Here is a 13,261-nt window from a genome sequence, read left to right as displayed (position 1 = left end):
TTCACCCCTTTGTCATGATCAATGGTTTAAAGTTTGTATCTGTACAAGCTGATCATAGTGAAAAAGAAAATCATTCTGCTTTCCCCGCCGTGTAAACACATTGCAAACAGGCTCACGATAACTCCTGATAAAGTTGAGTAGCTGATATACAGAGCTTAAATAGCCAAATTGATTGGTCACAGGTATCAGAACTAATTAAACCAATGCATCGGCCTGTTTTACAAACGGTGGGCCTACCACATGAATGGGCATACATAACATTCCATTGTGGCTGACATGGTAGGCTACACCCCAGTAAGCACGAGCCAACGTCTTTTGGATGTCTTTTTTATTTTAAAGGGTAGGTTTACCACATAGATGGACATTCATAAAATTCCATTTCAGGCTATACCCCATTAAGCAATGACCGACGGCGACGCCTTTTGGACATCTTTTTTTGGTGCAGTCTGGACCAGCCTTGATTGCCACAGACACCAGCCTTGATTGCCACAGACACCAGCCTTGATTGCCACAGACATACATTTATGGCCCAGCCTTGATTTGAGCCAAACATAGACGTCTATAAATGACCTCTTTTCAACTTGAATTTAAAACCAAAAATGTACCTGAATTCAACGTCCGGAAAATACATATTTTTCAACGTCCAGAAAACACGCCTTTTCAACATCCCGGAAAATATTTATTTTAAACATACGAAAAATACATTTTCACCTTTTATTCAGAACCTACATTTACCCTAACTTTAACGTCTAGAAAATACTTATTTTCAATGTCATTTTGCTTACGGGAATTATTCTAGTTTTGCATTTTTTGGTTTCACCTAGGGCGGCAGAACGGAAAGGACCAGCTCCAGGGTACTTCTTTCTCACCTCCCCAAACTGTTAAAAGTGGAATCAGATTTACATGGCATTGTCCAATGACGTTGTAGAGTAAGCCCAAGCACGTGCATGTCTTTGTGCACAGCTGCAGGGGCTCGAGAGCAATTAGGCGATGACATAGTACACAACTTTGATGGAGCGCCTTTAACATACAGCGCTTCTAAAATGTTTACTTCTCTTTAAATATTTCAAACTGGCCAGCAACAGCACAAAATTATCCCAAGCATCTTGTTTTTACCCCAAATGTTTATTCTAAAGCAGGCTTTTAAATAACAATAATTAAATAATAAAACATACAACATTCTGGCTTAATAGGTAGGCAATTTACATTATCAATGGCATAATTATTAAAAACATAACAGAGACTTCTAAATCCGATAAAAATGTATTTAACCTGATTTAAAAATAGATTTTTCAAAACCTCCAGTTATTTCCTTATAGAAACACTGTCTTAAATATTCTGCACCTGTGTTTTTGCTCTTCATGAACCCAAGTGAAAAAAGCTCCAGAATAGTAAAAGCTCTACAACACAGTGTTTAGTTCTAGGTAGTTTCAACAGTACTGTCACTAGTATGATCACTAGTAGCTCTTCTAGGTCTTTAAGTGCATCTTGGCTGATTCAAGTCCTTTCAGTTCAGTGGTTGGTTGACTGGCTATTGGTTGCTTCCAAACCCTTCCAGACCATAGAGGGAGAAAGGGAGGACATATGACTGCTCATTGTATTCATCCCAAAGTCTACGATTGGTTAAAGTGTGTCCCAATATTATGCCATACCCTTATGTAGCTATGTCCTCTAGCTTTTAGACTACCAGTCTTTCACCAGTGGTGAGTCTGACCACATGACAAAGAGAGTGGCATGTGAGGTTACAGGGCCTGTCCTCCTTTTCTCCCTCCTCCCTTTCTATCATCCTGTCTTCCTTCCCAGTCCAGAGCTCTCTTCCCCCTCTGCCTCTGACTGGGAACCAATTCAGTGTCCTCTCTCACTCCATCAGTCATCGGTCGTCGGTCTGTCTGTCGGTCTGCAGCGGGGCAGGGGGTCACCGGGGAGGGGCGACCTTTGGCCTGCCCCTTGCCCCAGTGCACGTTGGGAATGGTCAGACACTTCCTGAAGTGCTCCAGCTGAGCCTGCAGCCTCTCTCTCTCATCTCTCACCCTCTGTCTCTGACTCACCAGCTCCTAGAGAGAGAAAGAGAGGGATGGGAGCAAGAGAGAGATAAAGATCGAGTGCGTCACTACAAGTGAGAGTGGGGGTGAACAAACACATCAGTGTAGACAGAAACAGACAGACTGTCAGTCAGTGCTGATCAAGCTTTACTTTCCACTTTCAGATCATAATAAATAAGATTGTATGGACAGATCCTATATCAGCACTCCTACTCTGAGACACTGTGTATATGTGGACTTGGAGGACACTTTGTGCATCTATGGGCCTTGAGGTTCTTACCGCCATGCTGTGTGAGAGTTGTTCAGCAGTCAGACTGAGAGTGTAGTTCTGAGTCTCCAGCCTCCGGCACTGACTGTGAAGAACCTGTCTCTCCATACACCGCTCTGAGAGAGAGAGAGAGTGGGTAGGAGAGATATAGAGAGCGCGACAGGAGGGTAAAGGGAGACATGGGGTCATAGAGGCAGAGAGAAGAAGACCGATAGAGAGAGCGGCATAGAGGGTGAGAAAGTGAGTGTGTGGGGGGGGACAGCAAGTGAGACAAAAACATAAAAAACAAACATATTTGTAGATGAAACAGGTGTATCTTTATTTGACTCATCCCAAATAAAGCCCAAAGGTAAACGTACCATCCACATACTCCTGATACGCCTCAAAGACTGACTCTATGCCCCTCCACTTCCTAGGGGCTTCTCCCTCCTCCTCCTCCTCCTCCTCCTCCTCCTCCTCATCCTCTTCCTCTGACAGCTCATAACGTACACCAAGGTGTACATGGTGGGCTGGAGAGGGGTAAGGGTGATGCCCGTTGGTGGGGTGTAGGGATGTGTTGAGGAGGACTGGTCTCTTCAGTGGGGGGATGTTGTAGGGCACTGAGGGCTCAGACTTTATACTGGACTCTGGAACGCAGGTGGAGCCACTCAGTGTCTTGTGGGTAGACTGCAACACAGACTGGTGGAAGTCCTTCGGGATGAATCTTTCCCAGGTTATGTTCTGCCCGTTCTGCACAGCCAGGGGCACCTTCTGTTGAGGATGATGGCCAGGGTGGCCTCCTCCATTCTGGAGGCACTGGAGCCTCTTAGCTGGGTGACCTCCACCCAGTCCTTTCCTGTTTGGGTCGGGGGCCAGGGGAGGCGGTTGGCTGGGTGGAGGGGTGGATGGTTTTAGTGGGTCTGTATGGAGGTTGTTGATGTGGTGGGGGTAGGAGGGCGAGGGGCTTGGGGAGTCTTGGTAGTGGAGTCCGTTTGATTTGCCTGATAACATAAACATAAACGCAGTATAAGGATCTCATGGGTGTTACCCTTTGTGTGTGTGTGTGTGTGTTTGTCTTACCAGTTGGGGAAACAGGGGGGCTTCTACAGAGGGTTAATGGGTTGTATCTGATGGTGTCCAACGTCACACTCTTCAGCTTTATAGCCTTCAACAACCCCTCCATCTTCTCCTTATCTAGAGAGAGAGGGGGTGTGTGGGGGATGGGGGGGACGGACGGACGGGGGAGGTTGAGAATGAGACTGATTTAGACCTGGAACACCAATTAATTATCAGGTAGAAAAGAAAACCAGCGGTACTCTTGACCTCTTCGAGCAAGATTTGAATACCCCTGGGATATAGCATTACAGTACACTAGAGTGTAGTGGTTAGGGGTTGGAGAATAAGAGCTAGGGTGTAGTGCATAGGGGTTAGTGTAGTGTATGTTACCTCTCCTCTGCTGGTTGGTCACATGGGACAGGCTGAACATGTTGAGGAAGTGTTTCTTGTCCTCCAGGTGAGGGGAGCAATTCATCTCCTCTGGGGTGAGAGTGGTGCAGAGGGTGGGAGCGGGTGCCGCAGGATGCGGAGAGGTCTTCCTCTTGCCTCGTACTGCTGGAGGGGAGATGCTGCGCTCTTTCAACATCCTCCTCCTCTTCCTCCTCTTCTGATGAAGCAGCTGGTCACGATGGGCCAGCGTGGTCAGGCCACAGACACGCAGGAAACACACCTTCTACAAAAAAACAGATTACAGAGAACGGACAATCACACAACATTATAATAAGGACGTGGCGGTTCGTAAGTGTGTGGCAGTTACCTCTGAGGATGTGTCCAGTTTTAACGGGGGCTGCTCTGCTACTCTTCTGAGGTGGGCCCTCACTTCCTCCTCATCACTGTCATCATACCACTCATCTAGATCATAGTCATACCCTGGGGGAGAGAGAGACAGAGAGATGGAGAGAGAGTGAGGGAGAGAGAGAGTGAGAGAGCACCACCAATATTTATGTTAAAGACCACACCAGATCTCGTCTCATACACCCCTCTCCTCACCTCCCTCTCTTCTTACCTCCTTCCCTGGCCTCTCTCCTCCTGCTCTCCTCCAGGTCCAGCTTGCTGACCAGCCTGCGGTACTGCTGGAGGATCTCATCGTACACCACTGGGTTCTGAGGCTCCTGGCCTGGCCGTTCAGACCTCTGGAGGTCCATGGAGGGAGATGGGGAGCTGGTGTGGTGCTGGACCCCTAGGTTGGAGCTGGGGCTGGGGGAGGAGACGGACAGCGAACCACTCTGGTGGAGGTGGTTATGGTGGTGGAGACTGTGAGTGGATCTTTCAAGCTCAGCCCAGCCCCAGAGGCCAGGCTCCTGCAGAATGGGTCCCCTGACAGACGAGAGCCTCTCTGGGTCCTTCCCCTCTTCCTGCACCCATCCTCCCCCCTCTCCCAGCTGGGGGACCGCTCGATTCTGGTCAGATCAGGAGGGGAGCGAGATGGAGGAACAGGGGAGTCGAACCTGAAACGGGGGTCTGGGGGGGTCTCAGTGAGGGAGGCGGGGTTCCAGAGGGTGGTGGAAGGGGCAGGGGGGTGAGGGATGAGGTGAGGTTTGGGTGAGATGAGTGGAGGCGGGGCTCCTAGGTGAGGTTGAGATTCTCTGTTGCCTGTGTCACGTTGGCTGGCGTTGGATCTGTGAAGACAACAAACACAATGTAGTCACAAACACACACTGGGTTTTATCCAAGGTGACCTTGATAATGCAGCCAATTTAAAAGTAGATGTCAGCAGAGTAGAGAGACTACTGACTCGGGGGATACTGTAGTGTTATCAAACAAACACACACACACACAGGTCAACCCCACCTTTCTCAACTGCTTGTTCCTTGATTAAACACTGACCTGTAGCTGTCTCTCCTAGGCTCCACCCCTTCCCCAGGTGGCCACACCTCCCTCTCCTGTCCCTGCCTGCGTTGACGTGCCAACCTGCGCTCCTCCCCATTGGCCTGTTGGAGCATCATGGCAGAGAGCAGTGTTCCATGGAGCCCCCCGGAAGAGGCTGAGGCAGTGTGTCTGTTCCCCATCTGAGAGGGCACCAGGCTGGGCATGAGGTGAGGGGCTGACTGGAGGCCTGGCTGTAGAGGTTTAGGTACTGGGAGGGCAGGGAGGGTGGGCTTATCTGGGGGAAATAGATGAGTTATTACAATGAATGCTTCATTTTATTTTAGGAACACACTTTGAAATACATTATTTACATGGATGTTATAATGCATGATATTTATGGCAATCAGGCTCTACTTAAAAGATAAATCTCTGGTCCATAATTAACGGGAAATCAACCAATCAATGTGTGTGTATTGCGTCTATACTGTGTGTGTGTGCATGTATCTGTGTGTGTACACCGTACCCAGTCTGTTAGGTGTCAGCCTCTCCCCAGGTCTGACCCTGTCCTCCGGCAGAGCCGTGAGAGCCTTCAGCCCAGCAAGGTACTGGCTCTTCACCGCTCTCACCATCTGTCTCTCCCTCTCTCTCTCCCTCTGCCTATCCTTCTGTCTTTCCATCTCTGTTTCCCTCTCTCTCTCCCGCTCCCTCTCTCTCTCCCGTTCAAGCTCTCGCTCCCTCTGTTTCTCTCGTTCATGCTCTCGCTCCCTCTCTCGTTGGCGAAGCTCTTCCTCCATCTGTATTCTGTGGGGGAGGTCAAAAAACACACACACACGCACACACACACACACACACACACACACACACACACACACACACACACACACACACACACACACACACACACACACACACACACACACACACACACACACACACACACACACACACACACACACACACACACACCAAGGACACAGGGGAGAGAGAGGGTGAGAGATGCAACACCCACCATGGGGCAGATTAACCACACACTGTTTAACACACACACCTATGCACACACACGCCCAAGCAGGCACTTACACACACACACACACACACACACACACACACACACACACACACACACACACACACACACACACACACACACACACACACACACACACACACACACACACACACACACACACACACACACACACACACACACACACACACACACACACACACACACACACACACACCATATTAGACGTAAACAGCATGCGTGAGCAAGAGCAGATGAACAATTAATAGGTAACCACAGGATGAACACACACACACTGATGTGTGTATTGGTGTGTGTTCATGATGTGTCTATGGTAGCATGGTGGGGTGTGTTCTAAAAATATAACAGTCAGCAACCTGTGCCTTTCCTGCAGAGAGATGTGTGTTTGTGTGCATGTACAAACTGTGTGTGTTCGTGTGCATGTATGAGTGTAACACCTTTCAGCCAGTTTCATGTGTGGGAAGGTGCAGGTGTGTGTGTGTGTCTTATACTTGTGTGTGTTACTGTACCTCTCAGCCAGTGCACTGTGTGTGTGGCTGAACTCCCCAGGGTAGCGTGCCCCAGGCAGTTGCATGTGGAGGGCAGAGGGGTGGAGGTGAGGGAAGGCCCCCCCTGCTGGTACAGAGTAGAACTGAGACCGTAGTGCAGAAAGACACAAAGACTCCTCCATCCTGGAACACACAGGGACAAGTGGAAAAGAAGGAGGGAGAAAACGAAAACAGTAAGGCACACTTTGGGGTTCAGCTCATCCTGGAAACACAAACACACAGGCTGCTGCAAACCCCTGTCTCCCTGTGTCCCTGTCTGTCTTTTCATCTTTCTGTCTGCCTGTCTCTGGGTCTCTGTCTCCATAGCTGCAAAAAAATGACTCTGATAATTCCAAAGCCAGACTGAGGTAGGCAGGGTGGTCTGTAGACAGACTGTGTAGGTGGTGGATGTAGGCAGGGTGGTATATAGACTGACCTGTGGAGGTTGTGGAGGGAAACAGCGTGGTCTATAGACTGACCTGTGTAGATGGTGGAGGTAGGCAGGGTAGTTATAGACTGACTTGTGTAGGTGGTGCTGGTAGGGTGGTCTATAGACAGGCCTGCATATGTGGTTGAGGTAGGCAGGGTGGTCTATAGACTGACCTATGTAGATGGTGGAGGAAGGCAGGGTAGTCTATAGACTGACTTGTGTAGATGGTGCAGGAAGGCAGAGTAGTCTATAGATTGACCTGTGTAGGTGGAAGAGGTAGGTATTGTGGTCTATAAACTGATATGTGGAGGTGGTGGAGGTAGGCACGATGGTATATACTGACCTGTGTATGTGGTGGAGAAAGGCAGGGTGGTCTAAGACTGACCTGTGTATGTGTTTGAGGTAGGCAGGGTGGTATATATGCTTACTACTGTAGGTGGTAGAGGTAGCCAGTGTGGTAGTCTATAGACTGACCTGTGTAGCTGGTGGAGGTAGACAGGGTTGTCTATAGACTGACCTGTGTAGGTGGTGGAGGTAGAGTGGTCTATAGACTGTCCTGTGTAGGTGGTAAAGACAAGGTGGACTAAAGACTGGCCTGTGTAGGTGGTAGAGGTAGGCATGGTGGTCTATATACTGACCTGTGTTGGTGGTTGAGGTAGGCATGGTGGTCTATAGACTTACCTGTGATGGTGTTTGAGGTAGGCATGGTGGCCTATAGACTGACCTGTGTAGGTGGTGTAGGCAGGATGGTCTATAGACTGACCAGTGTTGTTGGTGGAGGTTGGTATGGTGGTCTATAGACTGGCCAGTGTAGGTGGTGTAGGCAGGGTGGTCAATAGAATGACCTGCTGAGGTAGGCAGGGTAGTCTATAGACTGACCTGTGTAGGTGGTGGAGTTGGGCAGGGTGGTATATAGACTGACTTGTGGAGAAAGGCATGGTGGTCTATAGAGTGAACTGTGTAGGTGGTATAGGCAGGGTTGTCTATATACTGGCCTGTGTTGGTGGTTGAGGTAGGCATGGTAGTCTATAGAGTGAACTGTGTAGGTGATGGAATTGATATGCTGGTCTATAGACTGACTTGTGTAGGTGTTGGAGGTAGCCAGGATGGATAGACTGAGCTGTGTATGTGGTAGAGGTCGGCAGGGTGGTCTATCGCCTGTGTTGGTGGTTGAGGTAGGCATGGTAGTCTATAGAGTGAACTGTGTAGGTGGTATAGGTAGGGTTGTCTATATACTGGCCTTAATTGGTGGTATAAACTTACCTGTGTAGGTGGTGGATGTAGGTATGCTAGTCTATAGACTGTCCTGTTCAGGTGGTAGAGGTAGGCAGGGTTGTCTATAGACTGACCTGTGTAGGTGGTGTAGGCAGGATGGTCTATAGACTGACCTGTGTTGTTGGTGGAGGTAGGCATGGTGGTCTATAGACTGACCAGTGTAGGTGGTTGTAGGCATGGTGGTCTATAGACTGACCAGTGTAGGTGGTTGTAGGCAGGGTGGTCTATAGACTGACCTGCTGCAGTAGGCAGGGTGGTATATAGACTGACTTTTGGAGGTAGGCATGGTAGTCTATAGAGTGAACTGTGTAGGGGTATAGGCAGGGTTGTCTATAGACTGACCTGTGTAGGTGTTGGAGGTAGCCAGGATGGTATAGACTGAGCTGTGTATCTGGTGGAGGTTGGCAGTGTTGTCTATAGACTGACATGTGTTGGTGGTTGAGGTAGTCAGGGTGGTCTATAAATTTACCTCTGTATGTGGTGGATGTAGAATTTTAGTCTATAGACTGTCCTGTTCAGGTGGTGGAGTTAGCCAGGATGGTATAGACTGACCTGTGTAGCTGGTGGAGGTAGGCAGGCTTGTCTATAGACTGACCTGTGTTGGTGGTTGAGGTAGGCAGGATAGTCTATAGAGTGACATGTGTAGATGATGTAGGCAGGGTGGTCTACAGACAGAACTGTGTAGTTGGTGTATGCAGGGTTGTCTCTAGACTGACCTGTGCAAGTGGTGGAGGTAGGCAGGGTGATCTATAGACTGAGTAGTGTAGCTGGTGTAGGTAGGCAGGGTGGTCTACAGAATAACCTGTGTAGGTGGTGGAGGTAGGCACGGTGGCCTATAGACCGACCTGTGTAGGTGGTGGGGATAGGTAGGGTGGTCTATACACTGACCTGTGTAGGTGGAGGTAGGCAGGGTGGTCTATAGACTGACCTGTGTAGGTGGTGGAGGTAGGCAGGGTGGTCTATAGACTGACCTGTGTAGGTGGTAGAAGTAGGCAGGGTGGTCTATAGACTGACCTGTGTAGGTGGTGGAGGTAGGCACGGTGGTCTATATACCGACCTGTATAGGTGATGAGGATAGGTAGGGTGGTCTATACACTGACCTGTGTAGGTGGAGGTAGGCAGGGTGGTCTATAGACTGACTTGTGTAGGTGGTGGGGATAGGTTGGGTGGTCTATAGACTGACCTGTGTAGGTGGTGGGGATAGGTTGGGTGGTCTATAGACTGACCTGTGTAGGTGGTGGGGATAGGTTGGGTGGTCTATAGACTGACCTGTGTAGGGGTGGGGATAGGTTGGGTGGTCTATAGACTGACCTGTGTAGGTGGTGGGGATAGGTTGGGTGGTCTATAGTCTAACCTGTGTAGGTGGTGGAGGTAGGCAGGGTGGTCTATAGACTGACCTGTGTAGGTGGTAGAAGTAGGCAGGGTGGTCTATAGACTGACCTGTGTAGGTGGTGGAGGTAGGCACGGTGGTCTATATACCAACCTGTATAGGTGGTGGGGATAGGTAGGGTGGTCTATACACTGACCTGTGTAGGTGGAGGTAGGCAGGGTGGTCTATAGACTGACCTGTGTAGGTGGTGGGGATAGGTTGGGTGGTCTATAGACTGACCTGTGTAGGTGGTGGTGATAGGTTGGGTGGTCTATAGACTGACCTGTGTAGGTGGTGGAGGTAGGCAGGGTGGTCTATAGACTGACCTGTGTAGGTGGTGGGGATAGGTTGGGTGGTCTATAGACTGACCTGTGTAGGTGGTGGGGATAGGTTGGGTGGTCTATAGACTGACCTGTGTAGGTGGTGGGGATAGGTTGGGTGGTCTATAGACTGACCTGTGTAGGTGGTGGAGGTAGGCAGGGTGGTAGTAGGCAGCAGCAGCAGTAACGTGGGCAGCAGTGGTGGGGTCGAGCCCCAGGGGCAGCGAGCGCAGGCGGAGGTCATCTGAGGTGGTGAAGGGGCGTAGTCCTCTTAGGTACTCCTCTTGGACCGCCCCTGAGTGAACTGCAGGTTGTACCAGACCAGGTAGACTACAGGAGGGGGAGGAGTTGGGGATCAGATTGCAAATTCGAGTTAAAGGAGGTGTATGCGTTTTAAGGTTTAAACAAGTATAGAGACGTGTGTGTGTGTGTGTTTGTGTAGGCATCCAGGTGATAGAGTGGCTCACCTGAGGCCCTGTAGTCGCCGGTCCTGCATGACAGAGCTGGGGGTGAGGGTGAAGGGGTAGGATGGGTGAGCCAGGATGTGAGGAGAGAGGACAGGATGAGCCCCTTTCTCCTGGGGAAGGCTGGGCTCAGACCCCACAGGCTCCCTACTCACCCCCAGAACACCCAACTCAGCCTGACAGAGAGAGGGAGAGACAGCAGGAGAGAGAGACAGAAAGACAATCTTTGTTTGGCAAAAAAGTTCCTACCCACAACATGTGGAACTTCCATTTATGGACATTTTTCAAGTCAGGATTTGTCCCTTAATATTGATCTATCCATAGCATCCTAACGCTGTCACATCCTAGCTAATCCAACCACCCACTCTGTTTTCAGCAAGCATCGCTGACTCACATGCCAGTAATGCTCTCATCATTACTTTGGCACCCCTGTTATCTCTGTTCGCCATTCTCACACACACACACACACACACACACACACACACACACACACACACACACACACACACACACACACACACACACACACACACACACACACACACACACACACACACACACACACACACACACACACACACACACACACACACACACACACACACACACACACACACACACACACACACACACCTTCTTCTTGGTCAAGGTTAGAGACTCACACGTTAATAGCTCTAAGAGCCTTGAGGCAGGGAGGGACAGCGAGAGGAGAAAGGATGGAGAGTAGGGTAGAGGAAGGAGAGTAGGGTAGAGGAAGGAGAGTAGGGTAGAGGAAGGAGAGTAGGGTAGAGGAAGGAGAGTAGGGTAGAGGAAGGAGAGTCGGGTAGAGGAAGGAGAGTCGGGTAGAGGAAGGGGAGTCGGGTAGAGGAAGGAGAGTCGGGTAGAGGAAGGAGAGTAGGGTAGAGGGAGGAGAGTAGGGTAGAGGGAGGAGAGTAGGGTAGAGGAAGGAGAGTAGGGTAGAGGAAGGAGAGTAGGGTAGAGGAAGGAGAGTAGGGTAGAGGAAGGAGAGTAGGGTAGAGGATGGAGAGTAGGGTAGAGGAAGGAGAGTAGGGTAGAGGAAGGAGAGTAGGGTAGATGAAGGAGAGTAGGGTAGATGAAGGAGAGTAGGGTAGAGGAAGGAGAGTAGGGTAGAGGAAGGAGAGAAGAGGGGGGAAAGGGAGGGGAGATGACCTCTCAGCTGCGAACTAAAAGCCCACCCGTGTGGAGAAGTGCTTCTGATTTAGTCAGAGGAAGTCTAGATCAGGGGAGGAGGGGACATCCTAAAACTCATCCTCCCTATACTACACCCTTCATCTTTCTCTGCTGTCTACCTCTCTCCATAAAGTATAAACATTCACTCACTCTTTCACTCACTCCACCAAACTACTCCCTGACATGAGTAACCTTGCTGAGGACTTGTATTAGCTCTCAGTGCTAATGCCTAGTGTTGGATAATAAAGTCTAGGTTCACTCCAACAACCACGGTTTCTGGCTGCAGCAGTGAAATCTCTGTGCTTTGAATATCTTTGACTATCTCTCTCAGGGAAATCAGATTCACACCAGGCTTTCCAATAGTGATCAAACACACTCCAGTCTCTTTCTGGTCTCTCTTTGGTCTTTGGTCTCTGGTCTCTGATCTCTGATCTCTCTCTCTGATCTCTCTCCCTGATCTCTCTCCCTAGTCATTATCACCTCTCTCTGGTCTCCATCCACCGTTGTAAAGAGGAGGATCAAGGGACAAAGCATGCTTATGTCTGTGTGTGTATATATGTATGTGTGCGTGTGCACGTGTGTGTGTGTTGGGGTTATCCGGTGCAGAAAAAATTGCAGCAGCTCCCAGAACACACCTTGACCCCTGGCCTTACAGACACAGGACATGCTGTCCTTATTGGTTGAACTGGATGTACTCTGACTGAATGTGAAGCACCTGCTACATCAATGTACCGGAAGTGAAAACATGACATCCTTTCAATCTTTAACTTCCTTCATACTCCCCTTTATTTATCCCCTCTCCCCCTTTCTTTTTCAGTCTGTCCCACTTCCCCTCTCTCTCTCTCTCTCTCTCTCTCTCTCTCTCTCTCTCTCTCTCTCTCTCTCTCTCTCTCTCTCTCTCTCTCTCTCTCTCTCTCTCTCTCTCTCTCTCCCCTCCCCCTCTCTTTCTTTCTCTCTCTCTCTGTACCCCTCCCACCACTCTCTCGCTCTCTCTCTCTGTATCCCTCCCCCCACCCCCCTCTCTCTCTCTGTACCCCACCCCACTCTTTCTCTTTCTCTTTCTCTTTCTTCTCTCTCTCTCTCTCTCTCTCTCTCTCTCTCTCTCTCTCTCTCTCTCTCTCTCTCTCTCTCTCTCTGTACCCCTCCCTCTCACTCTCTCTCTCTCTCTCTCTCTCTGTACCCCCTCTCTTTCTCTCTCTCTCTTTCTCTGTACCCCCCCACTCTTTCTCCCCTCTCTCCCCCCACTCTCTCTCCATCTCCCTCCCCCACTCTCTCTCCATCTCCCTCCCCCACTCTCTCTCCACCCCCTCTCTCTCCATCTCCCTCCCCCACTCTTTCTCCCCCCACTCGCTCTCTTTCTCTCCTCCCCCACTCTCTCTCCATCTCCCTCCCCCACTCTTTCTCCCCCCACTCGCTCTCTTTCTCTCTCTCCCCCCTCTCTCTCCATCTCCCTCCCCCACTCTTTCTCCCCCACTCGCTCTCT

General features: G+C 50.0%; 1 protein-coding gene across 1 annotated transcript in view; it reads right to left on the bottom strand.

Annotated features, from left to right (window-relative positions):
• Positions 1-1,106: 1,106 nt before the first annotated feature.
• The window catches only part of LOC124001861 (genetic suppressor element 1-like), a 56,710-nt gene continuing 44,555 nt past the window's right edge, over positions 1,107-13,261 (bottom strand). The window contains 13 exon segments of the mRNA XM_046308990.1: positions 1,107-2,054; positions 2,323-2,426; positions 2,670-3,290; positions 3,370-3,483; positions 3,736-4,018; positions 4,103-4,215; positions 4,352-4,535; positions 4,538-4,964; positions 5,173-5,449; positions 5,678-5,955; positions 6,712-6,873; positions 10,259-10,453; positions 10,591-10,763. Of these exon segments, the coding sequence (XP_046164946.1) occupies positions 1,743-2,054; positions 2,323-2,426; positions 2,670-3,290; positions 3,370-3,483; positions 3,736-4,018; positions 4,103-4,215; positions 4,352-4,535; positions 4,538-4,964; positions 5,173-5,449; positions 5,678-5,955; positions 6,712-6,873; positions 10,259-10,453; positions 10,591-10,763 (3,243 nt within the window). The 3' untranslated portion in view covers positions 1,107-1,742.

Source organism: Oncorhynchus gorbuscha, linkage group LG02 (assembly GCF_021184085.1).
Source record: "Oncorhynchus gorbuscha isolate QuinsamMale2020 ecotype Even-year linkage group LG02, OgorEven_v1.0, whole genome shotgun sequence".
NCBI classification, from domain to species: domain Eukaryota; kingdom Metazoa; phylum Chordata; class Actinopteri; order Salmoniformes; family Salmonidae; genus Oncorhynchus; species Oncorhynchus gorbuscha.
The sequence above is the reverse complement of the archived record's forward strand: the minus strand, read 5'-3'. Positions and strand labels throughout refer to the sequence as shown.